The following is a 21,039-nucleotide window of genomic DNA, read 5'->3' as shown; positions in this document are numbered from 1 at the left end:
TGTTCATTCCACTAACTGTAACCCCTACTATCTTCTATTTATATCAAATATACAGTCAGCAACAAATATATCACTATACTTTATGATTGATGAATATATCACTATAAAATTATAGTAATAATATTTAAAAGTGGTTAGAGGTAATGTCAGGAAGATTAACTTCCGAGGCAAAAGGGAAAACAAAAAAAAGTATTCAGACTACACACTACGCTTACCTGATAACAGATGACAGGGAGCACTGCGATGATTGAAAAGACCCAGACGAGGATAATGGAAGTGATGACTCTGTTCCTGGAACGAGCGTGGTCCTGCCCGCGGACGATGGTCCAGTAGCGATCTAGGGCTATGACTGTGATGGTACCAATGGAAACCATGATGTTGGTACCCTGGACCGCGGGTACCAGCTTGCAAAGGACCAAGCCCAGGATCCAGCGGCGCCGGAGGATACCGATTAGGGTGAACGGCATGCAGACCAAGCAGAGGAAGAGGTCGGACACTGTGAGGTTAGCAATGTAAAGGTTACGGGCGGTCTGCATGCTCGGCCTCCGGGCTACGACGAAGATGACGATGAAGTTGGCGAGGATGCCCGCGGCCATGAGGCAGCCGTAGACCACGATCAGGACGGCCTCCGTCACGGGGTCCACGTTCTTGTCCTCGCGGGTGTGCTCGAGCAAGATCTCGATGGCATCGTTCAAGCTGAAGTTGAACGTACCGTTTAGTTCCATCGTTATACACTTCTCTACATTACTAGGCGTCACCTCGCTGCAAGCCATATCCGTCCATTGTCACCTGTAACAAATATATGCCATGTTATGCGATAGACCATAGGTAATATAAAATTATAGTCAAACATTATTTGGAAACTTAGAAATATATAGGAGAAGGTAGAATTATTGAATCTACTTTAGATTTGTTACCCTTAGATATTTGGGAGCCAGGATTCTGTTTACATGAGATTTACGACAGTACTTGAAATATCCTAGATCAGTGATAAACAACTGCTGTTTCACGAGTATCTTCCTAGTTTTTATTGAAGTAATTTTTGAAATAAGAAGTTAATTTTACTATAAATCTAAGCGTTTTGATAAAAATGATTTTGAGCTATACTACAGAGTATGAGTCAATTATTATTCAGAAATATTATGAATGACAGATTATCATTCGGCTTACCTGCGATTTCCAAAACACAAAAAACTTTCCAACGACAAGTAATGGATTTTTTTAAAAATTCATCTTCATCTTACGTATTCAGAACTATAATATGATATATACTTTTTTCTTTACACAGAACAACATTCACAGTATACAGTTTTTACAGCACGGAATTAAGTGGGTTGCCGACAAATAGCTAAGTCAGCTTAGCATAGAGTTGTAAAACAATAATAAGTTAAGACTATAATATAAAAATTTCAGACAGAATATTATTCAACAGACATCAGTAGACAATGCCATTGACCTTTCACAATGTGCAGCAAAAATGTGATGGTTGAACATTATTAAACAGATATCTTCTCTTCTTAATAAGTTAGTACGATAATCTCTCTAAATAAATACGCGCTTGAAAATCACATTTTTTTATTGTCACTACTAATCAGTTTAGTCATTAGTACCAGTTGTATAAGTATTTGGATTTATTTTGTAAAAATTAATAATTTTTTTTTTAGTCTACAATTTCGAAACAACATATACATGGTGTAAGATCAAGTATCGCAGTACGATCGCTGTTTTTAGGACTTGAGGAACTTACAGTTTATCACTGACACCAAGTTTTGAAGCAAAGTTGGCCCACTTTCACGAGAAATCCATTCCTTAAAGTTTTGCATACCTAAGGCAAGGCCCAATCCGGGCCTTCTCAGACTCCATCTTCTCTTCTTCCGGATTTCATTGACTGTAGATACCAGCCTAAGAGCATTAAATTATACGGTCCAAAAAAATACTTTTAATTTTATATTTATAGTTGTATATATCCGAGGTGAGCCATTTAACGCTATTCAAAATCAGTTCATTCATTAGAAAAAATATTGAGAAACCTAATGTATAATTCATAAACTAAATATAAATATATAATAAATTATAAATAAATAAACAAATTCATTCTATATTTCATTAATTAATACTGCAGTTTGTTTTATATTGATATGGATGATATTAATCCAATTCTATAATGATGTAACTATTACGTAACCTCTGTTCAGGTAATTGAATGAATGATTATAATTAAAAACAAATTTTCTTATAAATATGGCTTAATTAAAAAAAAGATGTACTGTTAGGAATATTATATCAATTTAATTCAAATTAATAATGACCCGTAAAAATCGTATAGCGACTTGAGAAAATAAAAAAAATTAATTCGTAGAATGATAGTCCTGGTACTATCGTGGTCAGTACAGGTTTCAAGATAGTAGAAGAAAACTATTTATTGTTAACCAAAGTTTCGTCCCACTTTGCAGTACTTGATCAGGGCTAACAACTGATTGGTTGTCATCATGTAAAACGTAGTTACAAGTGTCAATGAAATAAATATAAATAAAGGAATTTTATCTCCTTAAAGTGCTATAGGCTGGGAAAAACTAATATCACATTGTTTATTTTATAATGTTTTACGTATTTGATTAAAAATCAATAAACTATCTACAACTTTTACATTTAATTCAACTGACATTAAGCAACAAACGTCAATACGGAAGAAATGTATGGATATTTCCTAAATGAGATATAAAATAAAACAGTACTTCAGCCTTCAGGGCTTTAGTGCCTGAGGGCCATGGGACGTGCTCAAGTTCCGATTTTTTTAATGTAGAATCCCCCCCCCCAAAAAAAAAATATACTATACAATCTCCTTCTTGATAATAAATTACCAACAGAAGTATATCTTGGTGAAGAATAAATTTTCTCATTAGTTTTCCACAATCTTTTAAAATGTTGAAATTATTATTTGAAAATATACTATATTTTTCATTTCAAATCCAGTAAATATTGTAAGTTTTTGTCTTGGAAAATTTATAAAATAATTAAAAAACCATAACGATATTTGTGTGTGTGTACATATATATTTATACATTACTGAATTTTGAATAAATATTGTGACAAAGGGATTGAAGCAGATATAATTTATTCACCTTTACTGAATATTATGCGAACTAATATTAAACTGCAGGCCTAAATGACTCAAATTTAGGCCTGCATTTTAATGCACTACCAATGTTCTTTAAGGGTAATCTTTTATGAAACTTATTTCGAAGTTTTCGAAAGATTATTTATCGAAGAAATTAATTAACTTGTAAGCTGTAAAATACTTTATAAAAGTTTAGTGTCAACTACAGTTATGGATGATGAAGTAGCTACTGAAGTATATAGTGCAACTTCAGTTATCCTTATAGCGGAGTTAATAGTGAAAAACAATTATGAGAAAGTAAATATTTATATATTTAATTGATTTTTTCTTGGTGTGAATTGAAGAGCGTCCTTTTAAAATTAGTTTCAAGATCTGTCAGTGCAGGATCAAAATAGAGTATAATTTTTTGAAGATGGAGGGGGAGAGATGTATTTAAATTCTTAACCCTGGAGGCCTTTTATATCACGGAAAATGACACATTAATGAAAATCACTGGGGATTGGGGAACGACTTAGTGTTACTCTACCATTTAAAGCCACCGGAGAAATTTACAGAAGTCAGTGGTTGCATCTCCCTTATCAAGCACCATGCCGAAAAATGGTCGAGCCATTTGTGAAGTTCTAAGGGAAGATTTTTTTAAAGTAAGTATATTTAAAAATGTATGTATGCAATTTTACAACATATAAATATATAATACTATTTTAAGATGCATTTATCTGTAGAATATTAGACCACGTAATTATTTAACAAGTTTGAAGCCGTTTGCTTCTGTTTTATTACCTCTATTTCAAACTTCATATAAGAAATTATATCGCTCGTATTCCAGTGTTAAGAGCTTCGTCGCCGCCACCCACCAGTTATAGTCGGTCATTACTAAGAACTAACCAACTCAGGAATTCTTAATCATTTTCACTAGTATGTCGAAAGAGTTACACAAATAAAAACGAGTTTACTAACCAGAGCGCTCTTATGTCACTGTTACTGAAGTTTTTTAGAATCTTGGAGAAACTCGTAGAAACAAGTTTTAGCATTTCCTTAAATTTGTATTGGATTTTTCAGAAGTTAATCTAAACTTTAAATTAAGGAAAGAGACCTTGTCAGTGCCCAGCGATTATTAAAGACGTCGAGATAAAGTTGATATTAACCTAATTTATTCCTTCATCGAAAAGATTCAAAGTGTCAAGATCGCTTATCTGCGGAAGAGCAAAGAAAATTCCATGAAATTAATTTGATGAGAGTTTGGTAATATATGAAAGCGCCAGTGAAAATTTATTCAATTAAAACTAAATTTTAACCGAATTAAAAAAAATATATAATAGAAGACGAAATTGAACAGGAGTCGCTAAAAGTTAATTTCATAAAAAAAATATATATAATAAAATTAATGAGAATAATAAAAATTAAGCCATTATGCTTTAGTAGTAACATTTGGTACATTGTTGCTATATTCAAACGATAGTTCAGTAGCAATGTGATCGACTCTGAGTAGTGGGGTGTCTCAACCCAGTACTCTACTATTCTAGCCTATATCGTTAAATGACAATAAAAAGAAAGTAAATACAATTTTTTTTTTGTTTTTTAGTAATTTTTTACAGAATGCGAGAGGAACCAGAGAGGTATGAATTTAGCCAATTTAGATTGGTAGATGGCGTTTCAACTCAAATAGTAATTATACTGTTCATTGTGAACAAACGTTTCGCCCTACTTTGTAAGGATTCATTAGGGATTTCTGAATGGCCTAAAGGCAAATAAACAATCATTTAATCATTCTTTAGATTTCCGTCACTACATCTTGACAAACGACTAACCTGGAATCCTCACACAAGGCTGAAAAGACAGGAAACTGCACACAAATTCCGACTATTACAGCACTTACTAGACAAACGGTCTAAACTTCCAACAAAAGACTGATCTACATGACAATAATAGATTACACACAGATTCACTAAGTTCGATAAAAGCTTTAGATTCTATGTATCCAGAACATCCGATAATTTCCTGCATCCATTTTCACTTAAAAGCTCTACACAACATGGGTATGTTAGTAACATTTCTATGGGTTCTAAGCCATGTAGGAATCGCAGGGAATGAACTGGCCGATCACGCTGCAAGAGAAGCACTCGCGCTTTCGGGACGGGGTAAAGCAATTTTAACTCCGTCAGAGATATGCAGGCCTCTTGTAAAGGAAGTCAAAGATCAATGGCAATCTATGTGGAACGAAAGCCCAATGAGCAAATTAAAAATTATTAAAAAGGATGTCAAGCCCTGGGGTACCTCCAGTCGCAAATGCCGTAGACAGGAAGTTGTACTGACTAGGCTGAGAATAGGTCACACGAGGCTCACCCACTCATATCTTATATCAAAAGAAACACCTCCGAACTGCCAGTATTGCAATAACAATTTAACAATAAGCCATCTTTTCCAACGATGCCCATATTTTACACCACACCTCAATAGCTTGGGACTAAGCCAAGATATCTCAAAAACCATTGGAGACGATGATAAGGCAATAGAATTGGTGTTCAAGTTTTTAAAATCACAAAATTTACTGACAAAAATATAACTTGATCGGAAAAAAAAAATAAATAAATAAAAAAAAAAAAATTAAAAATAATTAAAATTTAACGAATATTAGCAAAATTAAATAAAATATAAATGGCGTTGATGACCAATGAAGTTTGGCACCACTAAACAACCAAACAAACAAACAAACATGACAATAATAAGGCCCATCTGGACATACAGAGTTGAGCTTTGGGGCTCCACTAAACCTTCGAATTCCTCTCGTATCCAATCTTTACAATCCAAAATCCTTCATAAAATCCTCAATGCTCCTTATTTTGTTACTAATAAAACCATCCATAAAGACCTAAATGTTCCTTATATAACCGATCTAACCCGAACCCGATATCAATCCTTTCATAATAAATTACCTAACCACCCAAACCCACTAGTTTCTACCCTTGCTTCCTCTTCCATTTCTGGCAATCCTCTGAGGCGCCTGAAAAGAAGATGGCCTCGTGACCTTATATTGTAAACTGTTTTTAGAGTTCTATTACTGGGTAGTTTCTCTACATCCTGTATCATATCATTATGTCATTATGATCAAATTTACTTGTTGTATTTTTTATACAGTTGTAAATATCAATAAATAAATAAAAAAAAAAAGATTTCCGTCAATAAGAAAACCCCGCAAAGTGGAGCGAAACGTTGGCTAACAATAAATAGTTCACTTACTATTTGAGTTCTTTTGACTGTGCCCGGACCATCTGTATTTTATAAAAATATTTTTTCTATGCATTTTACATATCTATCCAAGAGGTAAGTTTTAAGTGCAGTTTAAAAAGAATAAAAGGTCCATCGTCCATCCTAATATTATGATTTTTCATGAAAGCGCAAATCACATATAGTATATTATATTTCACTTGATATAAATAATGTTTCTGTTTAACAAGTTCTTGCACTAAATATCAATTATCAATTTTAATTTTTTTTAATCGGTTTTAGAGTTGTACTTCTTCTTCGTCTTAAATTTTTATGGTTTATTTTTAAATTAAATTATGTAGCATCTATGAAAAATGAAATTGTGATTTTCTTATCTGATTTTTGAGCAATACACAACCCTTCATTTGAGAAAAAAAAATAAAATAAATTTTATTGAACGATCCATTGATAATATTAAGCTTGAGCCAGGAGCCCAGTTGGATTTGTTCGATACCACGTGGGATGGCTGATAAAATTAGCATGTCCTTCGAGTAACGGTCAGGTCTTTAAACTGTCTCTGAAAAGAAAATCAATTTCATCAGCTCAATTCATTCCTATCACGGAAAGTGCTATTAATATAATTGGAAACTTAATCAGATTTAGCAATATGCAATTTTCTGACTATAAAATTGGAGTAATTTAGGCATAATGATGAAGATAAAATGAATAGTTTTGTATATGGATTGATCGTCTATATATAGATTAGAAGTTAATTTATATACTCTTTAGAATTAATTTTTGTTATTGTAAATATTAATAAAAAATAATTCACATGATTTTTTAAAAAATCAATAATATCATTATCATGGGATATATAGTTTCGAAATTACACCCACATATTCATTAAGAGATAAACCAAGATTTTTTGTTATTTTTCTGAGTTTATTAACATTTTATTTCAAAGACCCAAATGTCTAGATAGACATAGATGTAGATTCTAGTAGGGATACTGAGAGAATCGCAGTTTACGTTTCGAACATCAAGGGACAAATTTCAGATCTATGAAACTGTCAAAATACCTCCATCACTTTATGGCAATTTGATGAAATTTTAGGTGAGCGTAGCTATGGATAACTTGGTCCACGTATGAATATTAGTGGTTTCTATCCAGTCTTTAGCTTACATTTGCTCAAATGTATTTTCTTTAGGACAGTGATTTTTTGAAATAGGTTCATCGATTTTGGCCCAAATGTCAATAAAAGAACTTTATATTCATGCCAAACAGTTTTCTCATTCAAAATATCTTTGAAATAAACTATTTTTTACTCATTCTTTATACAGTAAATTAGTTAGTTAAAGAGAAAGGGTTATTTGGTACAAGGCAGCAATGCCCAAAATTTTTTTTCGCTCCTGTATCCTTGTCGAACTAAAAAAAATCTCAGAAATCTTGTTAACAAAATTGATAAATTGTGGTGACTGTATCCTCAGATCGGTTGAATATAGAGGAAAGAAAAAAGAAAGAAAATTAAATGGTGAAATGCACTGTATATTTCGTTTTGATATTTCCTATTTTAATTTTATATTAAATTTATGTTATATTTGAGAAAGTGGCATTCGCCTACAGCACCACTGGTATATGGGGTTAATTGAATGCTAATTAACCCCATATACCAGGTTCATAATTCATCCAGGTATTTATTAGAACGCTATTGTTTGGACATTGATAACGTTCTGATCATCTACTATTTTAGTTTAATGGAAATTTATGAAAATTAGGGCAACCCAATTATCCTTTCCTATACAAGTCACGTTATTTTTTTCATGATAAGTTATTTAGGTTTTCCGAAGCTATAGAACCCTCTACGATGTTCCCAATAACTATTAATGATTGCTTGACTAATTGTGATTACATCAAATTGGTTATCAATCGATAACCTTTATTAATTTTACGAAAGGTTATGGAGTATATGTGGTTTAAAATCGGATGTTGGCTTCCTGGAATATAGGATTACTTTCCACTTTGCGAACTTTCCCACACTTCCGTTAAATATTTCTTTTTTATTTAAGAAAAAAGGAAAAATAAATTATTACCTGAAATTTAGTTATAAAAGTTATTATTAATTTTGTTTTTCTACCAATTAAAATTGTTTTTAAAGTTATTCGATATGGAGAGAGAAAACAAGGAAAAATTGAACTTTACACTGAAATCCCAGTTAAAAATTAATTGGCAGTTGCTACAGAAAAAAAAAAGATGGCAGAAGATGATAAATAATAAACATCTGAAAAAGAGAAATCATATTTATTTTAAGCCGAATTCGGATTCGATGAAATCTTCTTTGGCCGGAGTGGGGGAAAGCTTAGATTCCTTTGTTACAAGGAGTGAAGATTAATCCCTACTTTATAATAAACCATCCCACGCCTCAGAATTTCAACCTCATCCAAATGATGATTGATCATCCTAAACAACTGAATCTAAAGAGGACAGTAATAATATAGATGTAAGGCGTAAAAACTCATATTATCACGCAGGTGACTTCATGTTGAGCAATTAACAATCTCTTGAAAATAAGGGATGTACAAAAAGCAACAATTGTTTGAGTGAATATAATGATGAAGCACCATACATATTATAAGTGACAGGGAAACCAATGATAGTTATTGGTGTAAAAAAGAGCAAAATATTTTTGAGTAAACTTGAAACTTAATAGTGAAACAGGAGCCAGACACAATTATTTACTCTGTATATAAAGCAAAAACAACATAAATATTTATTTCATGGGTTTAACTTTTTTCCAACTCAACAAAAACAGATTAAGAGAGATCAAGAACATATCCCTATGGAATTTATAAATCTTCTTAGATAAGAATTAGTACTGACTGCTCGACTAACAGAAAAATACTTGAGGCCATCAGTGAAAAGAAAAATTCACATTTTATATTAATATCACAGAAAAAATATTAATAGCCAAACCTCTTTTGATTCATTACTCTGTAGAGTATTTTGTACACTGATTACTCATATTGAACGTGGAATTGTCTATTTGTTTGTTATCAGAATTAGTACCAGACCCATTACACTTCGATTCGAAAAGACATTTACATTCTTTTAATTCAGTTGTCGAACCCAAGCTGTGTTGCCTTAATTTATTTCCGGTTTGCACCTGCCGGCCACCTGCTGCCAACAAAAGCTTACAGTCCAGTTTATTAGAGCTCTAGTCTTGTATAAGTGTTTCTGAGTGAATTGATTATCTATCTGAAATCTCTTGTAGCAGATTTATTTAGTAATGATGAGTGTTGCAGTAAAGCTTTTGGTCAGCCAGAATATGTACAATAAGTCGAAATGTGAAAAAGGAAATGAATGTTGGACCGTTTCAAATAAAATGATAGACTATCTGTTAGACTATAACTATAAAGTTTATATCATTATATCAATTTAATAGTGCTATGTTTTATTTCTATATATCCTAATAACTTGTTATTAATATTATTATTAATAACTCATAAATATTTATGAAACATAAATGATACATATACCATTCTTGAATTTTAAATACTTCTGAATTAAATATTTATTCTTAAGCATTTCTTTTTACTCAATTTTTTTTTTCGCCTTTTAGTTTTCAAGACGTAAAAAGTTTTTTTTTCTGAAATTGAAAGCCTTTGACTTCTACGTCATGTGTCACATCGGCTGTTTAGTTCTGAAGAAATAGCACTATTTCTATATATAGCACATTTTCTATCACTATCCTTTTATTAAAAAGGAAAAAAAATCTTTTAAACCAATTTTTCAAATATAAAACTACATTATATCATATATTAAAACAAAATGTTATTTTATGACATTAATATGATATACTTGTTTTATAAAAAAATATATATTATACGTAATATAAGATACACATTATGAATATTATCCCCTTAGTTTAAAATGCCCAAAATAGTATGAAATGTACCATTGTAAACAAATTAAAAAGGGAGATATAAAATAAATCATTTTAGAAAATTCTATTTATTTGAAACTGCTTTTTATCCAAAATCTAAAATATGTTCTTATGGGGTGAAAGAACGGAAATTCATTTAGTGTACTTTATTTGAATCGGCTTTTGATTTCTGTAATATTTTACAGACTAAAACTTATTCAATACAAACAAAAAAAACAACCTTTTGTTGTTATTCTACATAAAAAAGTCTTTATTATATATTAACCATTAAATATATGCAATATCGAACAATTATACAAAAAGTGTCTCTCTATATATATTTTTTCATATTGTTATATATATGTTTTCATATTGTTATATATATTTTTCATATATATTTTTTCATATTGTTATATATATGTTTTCATATTGTTATATATATTTTTCATATATATTTTTTCAATAAAGGTCAGAAAAAAAACTCTCTAGACATTAGAAAGGGTTAGGATGTCAGCTGTATAAACTGTGTTAAGGATACTATCCTGAGGAACGCCAGGATACTAGGAAAAAAGGGGTAGATAAACACTATTACGATTTACCTTAATATATAATAAATAATAAGACGGTGAGATAGGAATAGGCAATGAGAAAGTATGTCGTGAATAAGAATTTGTGGATCATGTATTGCAGTTCCAGGTGCCTGACTCGTTCAAAAGCCTGTTTAATAATAAAAAAATATGAAAATCAGACAATAAATCACATCCAAGTGTACATAAAATATTTACACTAAGGTTGTCGATTCTAGACTTCTTGATCTAAAACACATATAGTACGGAAGAGAAAAAAAGTATCAAGGTCCAACTCGTACAGAATGTATCGAGTATAAAAAAGAACACTATGTTACTGGTTGCTGCAAGGACTGAGAGGCATCTGTCAGGGAGGTGGCCCTGTTGGGAGCAGCCCTGAGTGGTAGTGCTAGCCTTGTAGAGCAGCCACTCGTACTGGCCTCCTACTGCAAATATCTCTTTTCTGGGGGGATGTAATTTATTGTGTAGTACCTGTTAGCCCTCCACTTCTTATAGCCACTGGCTTTATTACAAAAAAATATTAGCTGAATGTGGAAAAAAAAGAGAAAGAAGAATAAACCGCAGTTTATTTCATTAATCGTGAAAAAATAGTCTTTATAAATAATAAATAAGATCCATCTTGATTGAGAGATAGTTTAACTAACAACCGACGAGAGGAGGCTACACATGTGCGATCAGAGTTAGGCGAAAAGTAATTACAATTACAATTACTGTAATTTGTAATTACAGAAGTACAATTACAATTACTGTAATTTGTAAATACAGAAGTACAATTACTATGACTGTAATTTGTAATTACAGAAGTACAATTACAATTCTGTAATTTGTAATTACAGAAGTACAATTACAACTACTGTAATTTGTAATTACAGAAGTACAATTACAATTACAAATAATTATAATTTTAATTACTTTGTAAACTATTACAATTTTAATTATAATCCCACGATATATATCTTTTTGGTGATCCTAAGTAAAATCATATGAAACCTTTGTTCGAATACTCTTGCCAATGCGCCTTAATATCCGAGAAAAAATATTATATATGATTTTTGACACTTTTTGTATAATTGTTCGATATTGCATATATTTAATGGTTAATATATGATAAAGACTTTTTTATGTAGAATAACAACAAAAGGTTGGTTTTTTTTCGTATTAAATAAGTTTTAGTCTGTAAAATATTACAGAAATCAAAAGCCGATTCAAATAAAGTACACTAAATGAATTTCCGTTCTTTCACCCCATAGGAACATATTTTAGATTTTGGATAAAAAGCAGTTTCAAATAAATAGAATTTTCTAAAATGATTTATTTTATATCTCCCTTTTTAATTTGTTTACAATGGTACGTTTCATATTATTTTGGGCAGTTTAAGCTAAGGGGATAACATCCATAATGTGTACCTTATATTACGTATAATATATCATTTTTTATAAAACAACGATATCATATTAATGTCATAAAATAACAATCTCATTAACATCCCTATAAGACTGGTTTCAAAACAGGAGGATTAAAATAAATTCCAATACACCCTATTATACTCCATTTTTCCTTCGTCGCAAACCTAGACTTCCTGTCCATCAACAAACTCAACTTATCCCTGTCGAACAGACCCTCTACCTAGGACTACATCTGGTCAAACAACTAACTTAAAATCCCCTCATAAGACTGAAAAGAATGGAAAACCACTTGTTGATTCCAACAATTACAATGCTTATAGACAAACGGTCTAAACTCACTGTTGTAGATGAATGTTTTTAATCTGGGGTTCCACACACCATCGATTTCCTCTCGTACGATATTCTTACTACCCAAAATCTTTCGTAACATCCTCAATAATCCTTACTTTGCTACAAATTTAAATCATCCATAAAGACCTTAATATTCTAAATATAGCCAATCAAACCCGAACTAGATACCAATCGTTCATTTTAAACTCCATAACCACCCAAACCCACTTGGTTTTAACTTTTCTATCTAAAGTTTAATTCGGGAGGTTGCAAAAAGATTTAGGCACGCTGTGGGTTAGCTAAATGAAAAAGAGGGACACACGGAATTGACGGCTTGGAGGTTGGTGAACGTCCAAGCGGTCAATTCAGTATAGGGGTGGTAAGAGTATGGTATGGGGTGTGTTGTGAAAGAAACCCTCGTTAAAACAAAAAAAGGAATTAATACCGCGGAAAAGTTGAAAATTATGGAGTTGAAAAAGGAAGTAAAATAAATCAAATCGATTTATGTCTTCCGGTCTTGGGCTATAAAGTTTGAATTTTAACTCGGATAAATTATTTATCAGGCCACAATCTAAATGTAAGACTTTAATACAATAATGTTTTAAATCTTTCAAATTCTTACGCTGTTAAATTTAATAAATTACCAAGTAACTCTAATAGCCCCAATGCTTAAAATTGCACTTTTTTTTATTTTCCTTTTACACCTTGAAAACTTTTTTTTTTACATCAACCTATACTAAAACATGAGTAAATTTTCTATATTTGCATATGCTACGAGATTGTCCCGGGCATCTTTAAGATCATCCGTTTAATTGGCTGCTGTCTAAGGTCTAAAAAGAGATTTGGATGAAAAGTAAAGTATCTTAGAGAAGTAAAGAAAAGTTGATTTTTTTTTTTTTTTATGCATGCATATTAATAGTTTCATCTTCCCCACCACGAATTTTCATTTGAGTATAAGAAGATACAAATTAATCAATTTAATCTTTTATAATAACTGAAATATAAGATGAAATGTAGTCTTGACTAATGTGAATTATTTACAGAGCCTAAACAGATAATTTGAGGCAATATGTTTATTTTATTATAATAGGAGATGTTTAAATAATTAATGACTTTCAAGTTATGAGTGAAACAGAAAAATGACATTTTTTTTGTCTAGACTTTATTAAACTTTAAAATAAAAATAAGGTGAAAAATTTGTAATTCTTAATCAGCATCTCAAATTTTTTTCCTAAAATATTCCGTCGAGATTTCTTCAATTCCCAATTTGATTGGACCTTTCTAGATCAAGAGCATATGCTTTTGAGTAATAACAGGGACACAAATATTAGCACACAAACACAAAAAATCTGGGAAAGGACTTTAGTTTAATTTAGTTAACGGTTGATGTTTTTCAAAAACGGACGATTTTTTGTTATGGAAGAAAAACGAGAAAAAAAACTTTTTTTCCTTTGTTATATTTTCGCAATGAATTTAAGTGAAAGATATAAAATTTCCAAAAACATGTAAAGTTTTTCTCATTTAGTAAGGTCCAACCAAATTGGGAATTAAAGGAATCTCCCAGAAATACTTTTACAAAATATTTTTGAGGTGCTGATTAAGAATTTCAACTTTTTCACTTCGAGTTTGTTTTCAAGCTTAGTAAAGTCTAGACAAATATTTTTCCATTTTACTCATAACTTGAAAGTCATTAATAATTGCAATATCATCTAATATAATAAATTAAACACAAGTAAATTGCCTCGAATTTTTCTTTCTACCGCTTTTATAATTCTCATTAGACAAGGCTACATTTCTTGTTATTTTTCAGTTATAATAAAAGGTATTCGAATAATGAATTGTTTTTAGCTTATGAGAGAAATAAATAATGATAATTTTTTTTTTTTAATTTAGAAGAAAATTTGAGGTAGTGAAGGTTAAATTAGTTATCAGCATGCAGCAATTAAAATAAATTAACAATTTTTTTTAACTTCTCTATATTATTTTATCTAAATCTCTTTTTGAGCCTCCTTAGACGGACATTTCTAAATTATGTCCAAGGTGAAATCATACCTTAATATAGGAAATTTTATGTTTAATTAAACTAAGGTTGAAGAAAAAAAAAGGTTTTCATGTTGTAGAAGAAAAATTAAAAAGAAATCTCAATGACGATTGGATTGGGTTTTGGTGGTATTTTGTAAAATTTGACAGTCACGGTGCAAAAGAACTTTAAACCGTTATTTTTTCTAGATATTGATAATCGACTAGACGTATTACATCTACATTGTGGTTATCTGCTACATTTTAGAAAATTAAGTATGGTCACAATTATTTGAGTCAAAATTTAAAAATACAAAACATTTAGAGCCCATGGTTAATCAGAGGATTAACAGATTTCATCTCTCTTATTCACAAATTTTCAATGAGATCAAATTTAAAAGATAAAATGTTTTTTCTCTATTTCTTTTTAGCCCATCCTATTGTTTTATGCTGTATCTCGAGAATTTATCTTTTAATAGATATAGATATACTGGATGAGGTGAAAGATACATCCAAGCTGCGATTGTAGGTTATTACACCATCAAATCTTTGGATCCTTTTTTTTTCATCGTTATTCAACATGTAATTTACTATGTTAAATTTTTAGATTAAGTTTTTGAATTGTTAGTTTAATTGGATTGGGACCAACATACTTTAATCATAGAACAAATCATTAAATTACAAATAAATTTAAGACTGCGCACACACCCTTAATTTAGTAATGAAGATTTTAAATAATTTTAATTTGTCAGAATATTTATGTGTATCCTACCATACTGAAACACAGCTGCTACCGAAAGTAAGAGTTAGGATTTCAGTTGCGGCTTAGTCTCAAACAATGTTTGGAAATTCAGGAGCCTCGAGAGAAACTTTTCAACCAATCCGTAGCATTTTTCCAGCCACTACAAAATGAAAGCAATAAATCCTACAAATTCACCTGGGAAAAAACTGGTTATATCTCGCAGTTCGCTCCAGCTGCTTCCCCCTATTACTACAGTAACCACTAACATTTTTTAAGACCAGGTTAAAATATTACAATGAAGTAAATAATAATTATTAAAGTAAATTTCATGTAAGATCAAAATGGAGTGATACAGGCATATAGAGAAACTACCAATTGGTAGCACTCTATTTTTTTTTTAATACACTAGAAGGTCTCGAGGGCATCTTCTTTTCAGGAGGATTGCCAGGAATAGAAGAAGAATTAAGATTAGAAACTAGACTGTTTTAGTGGTTACGGAGTTTATAATGAAAGGATTGATATCTAGTTCGGGGTAGATCGGTTACATATGGAACATTAATGTCTTTATGGATGATTTTATTTGTGACAAAGTAAGGAGCATTGAGGATTTTACGAAGGATTTTGGATTGGATACGAGAGGAATTTGTAGGTTTAGTGGAGCCTCAAAGCTCAACTCTGTGTGTCCAAAAAAGGTCTTACTTATTATTTTCATATAGATCAGTCTTTTGTAATGAATTGGAAGTTTAGAAAGTTTGTCTAGTAAGTGGTGTAATAGTCGAAAACGACGGTCATTTCTCTGTATATTCTTTTCTGTGTGAGGATTCTAATTAAGTAGTTTGTCCTAATGTAATCCAAAGTAGGAGATCTGTTATACAGGGGTAAGAGAAAAACTATTAAAGGATAGTATAGAGCAATCACCAGGTTTTGCGGCGAAGGGTAAAGATGATTTGATGGAATTTGTTGGGATTTATTTTGATCCTTCAATTTCGACACCATTCTTCGTGGGTTTTATTATAGTATTGGATAGTTTGAGGTGCAATGAAAGGGTTATTATTATTTTGTGTTTAGTCTAAATGTTATTTATTCATAAATATTTTTATCTGTCACAATGTTGTTGGGTAATAGGTAATAGTGATAACCGATCACATTCATACTAAAATAAAAAATAAGAGTAGAAATAAATGAGAAAATTACGTAAAAATAAATAAAATATCTCTGTATAAATACATGTAAATAAATGATAAAAAATCATGGACATAATCAAACGAGGTACATGAAGAAAAAAATAATTAGTCACATTTACACTATTATATAAAATATTTACACTATCGACCTGGGGATCTCCTTGCGCACTGTATCTCCCACGTGGGGGATAGAACAGGACTCTTTGAGACCCCAGCGCGTCCCTCTCACCGCGTCACACCGTTAATGTGAGTAATCTACTTTTTTTTATCTCAATATTTGAGTAGTGTAGGGTACAGTTTCCATTTCTATAGCAACTTTTAGAAAAACGTTATATACGGCTACGAGACTTGGGCTCTAACAGAGACCCTAGAAAGCAGAATCGAGAGATTTAAAAGGAAAAACCCCCGTACAATTAGCGTGATCTGAAATCACAGCCTTAACACTTGGAAAAGAACAAATAACAGTGAACTGTTTGCAGAGACTGGTCAATCAATAGCAAGAAGGTTAAGATGGGAGATACATAGCTCGAAGCAATCCATCAGGACGTCTCTATACGATAATTAATGTCACCATAGTTGGTAAGAGGTAAGGTATAGTCAAAATCAACAAAAACTTTTATTTCTATTGGGACTCCGTGAAATAAAAAACTTGACCCCTCTCCCTACTGTTGGAACTGCTTGATTACATATTGATATCCCTCCTCCGTATGTCAGAAATAACTTGAAAGGGATTCAAAGATTTATAAGGTCAATGAAACCAAAAGAAAAAATAAAATAAAATTATAATTGATTTGTTTTAGATTGATCCTTTTTGTCCCCGCCTTGAATAGAGTAATCTTAAATTTCTGAAGAACGAATAGTAAAAATAAAAATGTTAGTAATATGGAAAAAAAGTAAATTAGCTTATCCTGAAAGATTGAAAGAAAATCAATGCTATTTATCTTCATTTATTAATTCATCAAGCTAAATTATAAAAGGGAATTTGCAGGGCATTGTTTAATTTTTATGAAAGTTTCTAACAAGGAGAAGCATTTATTAATTTCTATTCTGCACTTTAAAGGCCCCAGACAATGAAGTTGATAAAACTCTCAATGATTCATTGTTCCTCATAATAAATCAGTTGGGTCCACACAATGTAATAACGAATCTCAACTTGTTAGTAAAGTTAAATACTAAATCGTTAGCAGTCATTATCTCATTCTTATTCTCCACTTATCAAACATTCACTGTTAGAACACACAACGAACAAAATACAAATACAAAGGTCAGTGTGCACGGTCATTCACAAAAAAAAAAAAACCTTATTGAAAACTGAAAATGCGTATTTAAGGTAGGTACCTAGCTGGGAAATAACAGCGTTAATAACAGGATTTCCGTTGGGCCCGAGAGGAGCTATTTTAACAATTTATTTAACAGCAGAAATATTGTTAAAGTAATATATAAAAAATGTAAATCTGTACAGCTAAAACCCATGAAGAGTCAGGGGTAAAACATTTTGTAAGTGAGTACTTTTTCTAGGACATCGGTTGTACAAGGTGGTGATTTGTTCATGACACGCTAAACCACTAAATATTGCCCCAACTAATGGTACCCACGTTACGAGGCTGGTGGGTCTCGGAGGGCTTATAATTAGCACTTGGGTGTTGCATATGAAAAATAGTTTGATATTCCCAAGTTATAAAAGTTATAATGAAAAATTATTATTTAATTATACTGGCATTATTAAGTATTTTGTAAAAAGGTTTAATTTTATATAAAATAATAAATGTATAATGTTAAACATATAAATGTATAATGTATAATATAAAAATAACCTATCATAACACGCTAATCCGTATATTGGGATTTGGCCCGAAGTATTGTTGTGATTTGAACGCGGACTCAGCTGGCCCTTGGTTATTAATTATTATTTTGGCGGTGGCCTTGGTAATATAGACGAACAGTATACCGTTAGAAAGCTAAAATTATAAGAAATATAAATGTCTCAAATACCAAACTTGGTGTTAGACCTGCCTCCAGACACCCTGGTGAAGGCTTGAAATTATGGCCAAAATGTTGACATTTATAAAAAAGTTTCTACATAGATAACAACCATGATCCTAAACGTCACAGTACTAGATTGTAAGACCGGTCCAGGAATCTTCAGCATTATACATCCTCATCATCTGGCTTCGTTTCTTCACTCTTCTAGAATCTAATTACTACTTACTTCGACTAGTACTTGGTGTCGAACCTGCCTCTAGACGCTCTGATGAAGGCCTTAAATTTTGGCCGAAACGTTAGCATTAGTAAATGGGTTTTTACTCATTTGTGTTCTACACTAGCCGCATCCATCTTGTTCTCATACAAGGTCAGCTATTAACGTATTTTTTATTTGTAAATTTTTATATTATTTTTTTCTAAGCCCCTCGGATCTAAACGGTTTGATATATAGAGAGTTGATAACTTTAATTATTTCTTGTATTGCATTTTAAATGTATTTTAAGAAGGGAATGATGAAAAGGATTCGCCTGAAAATTGGAATGTGTTGAGTCGGTTGTCTGATTTCGTAATGTCTGTAGTTAGTAAGTTAGTAGTCCTTAGTCGAACCTGAGTCAGTTTGCCACCTTTGTGACCGTCCTGCCAGTGTCAGTGTTCTGAGTGTCTTCAACTCTGATTCACAAAAGCCTTTTGGAATATAGTATAAATTTGTAGTCCATAGGAAAAATCTCCTCTACAGAATTAAAATTAAAACTTGAATGTTCAAACATTGCAACGAACCTTCCCTATAACTTCCGAAGTTTTCGTATTCTTGTTGGATTCCGTCGTAAAAATCGGCTAGTTATGTCTATACCAGTAGGCTTAGGTCTCCAATAAGTGGGTTTTTTAATGTTGCTCGATTACGTCAGTCACGTGTGGTATGTTTAATCCTTGTACAATTATCTATTTAAGATGTGAAAGGGACAGAGCTCAATCAGAATAACTATTTAATATGATAACATTTTTTTTTTTCTTTGGAATGAATATCAATATGAATAAAAGGTGATTTAAAAAAATCAAAAGTGTTATTTTTAAATTAAAGGAAAACTTTAAATAAATAGGAATTATTATTTTCATTCATAATAAAATAATTGATTGACTAAAATATAATAATTTTGTGACAAATGTTGTTAAGAAATATTTTTATTGGTAAAATATCTAATTAATAACGGCTTGTAAGATTAGCACATTTAAAGCCGCTGATGAACTGATAAATACAACATTAAATTGAATTATAAATTGTAATATAAGTATAAACATGATTCATGAATAACGACTAAATTTTAACTAAACTATAAGTAGTTAGAAAAAACAATTCCGATAATTTGAAGTAACGACTTATAAATAAATTTTTAATCATTGGTTATGATTATTTTTGCTCAAATCCGTATTTCAACTTTATCACAAATTTATATAACTCAAGTACCACACAAGTATAAAAAATGTAATTATAAAATTCCTTTCTAAGATAGTGATGTTACTCATGGGCTTAAAATCAGCCCTATATATAAATTTTATAGGGAATGAGCCAGCTGACAGTTGCCTCCATCGAGGATAGAACTCAGAACATGGCTTCACTGATTAATGACGACAGAGTTCCAATGGTGATGCGGTTCAGGCTGGAGGTAGCTACAACTGTTAATTTCAATTAGCTGTTCCAACCGCAACTTCTGAGGTAGAATAACAGCTTAATATTTTTTTCTGAAGTAACTACTTACTTAATTAAAATAAAATTAATTTTATTGCCAATAAAATAAATGTATCAGGAATAAAATTATTTTAAAAAGTATTAAAATTAAATAAAAAAGCAAAAGAAACGTATTCCATTTTCACAGTGGAACATGAACTCACAAGTGCTTTATCTATCTAAATATTAAAAAAAAAAAAATATTGAGCTTTATTTTCTTTATATTATACTAAATATTTTATTTCAATTCAATTTGATTAAGTTACACGAAGAATATTTTATTAATTTATTTTTTTCTAATTGCTATATGATTTAACTTTTCACTCCAACAGCCAAAAATTGATCAACCAAATAGAGATTGAGAGTAATCACTCTATCAACCAAATAGATTAACTCTATCACACCACTTTATGTGTCTGGTTGGTAAATATGTTTGGTTTAAATCTATGTGGTATTTTCTTTTTCTATGCTGGTTAAGCCTAAGATGGAAAAATTTTATCCGATAATTAATTTACAGGAATTTCAGAAATTTCTTACAGTTTCAAATATTCCTTTGAAAAAAAGAATCATTATTATATTAATTCTAGAGATCAATGGCACAATATTAAAAATGTCATTTAAAGCCGATAACAAGAAATAATATAAAAAACTATTACGGAAATAATCATGCCCTTCTCACATTCTAGTTCTAAGAGACCGTTACTAAAATTGTCTATAAATGAAACTTGGTATTTTAGTCCCGTGCTTTTCATTGCATGCCCTTGTGAATATTACCTAACAGAAAGCTCCTTGTATTTTTACTTGAGGAACTATAACTTGATGA

General features: G+C 30.9%; 1 protein-coding gene across 1 annotated transcript in view; it reads right to left on the bottom strand.

Moving 5' to 3' along the window:
• Positions 1-215: 215 nt before the first annotated feature.
• Positions 216-21,039, bottom strand: part of LOC106687564 (neuropeptide F receptor) — a gene marked incomplete at its 3' end in the record, with an annotated part of 348,694 nt that continues 327,870 nt past the window's right edge. Inside the window, 1 exon segment of the mRNA XM_014431529.1 lies at positions 216-789. Coding sequence (XP_014287015.1) covers positions 216-773 — 558 coding nt within the window.

Source organism: Halyomorpha halys, unplaced genomic scaffold (assembly GCF_000696795.3).
Source record: "Halyomorpha halys isolate HHAL.00 unplaced genomic scaffold, Hhal_1.1 Scaffold982.1, whole genome shotgun sequence".
NCBI lineage: Eukaryota > Metazoa > Arthropoda > Insecta > Hemiptera > Pentatomidae > Halyomorpha > Halyomorpha halys.
This window is presented reverse-complemented; position numbering and strand designations above follow the sequence as displayed.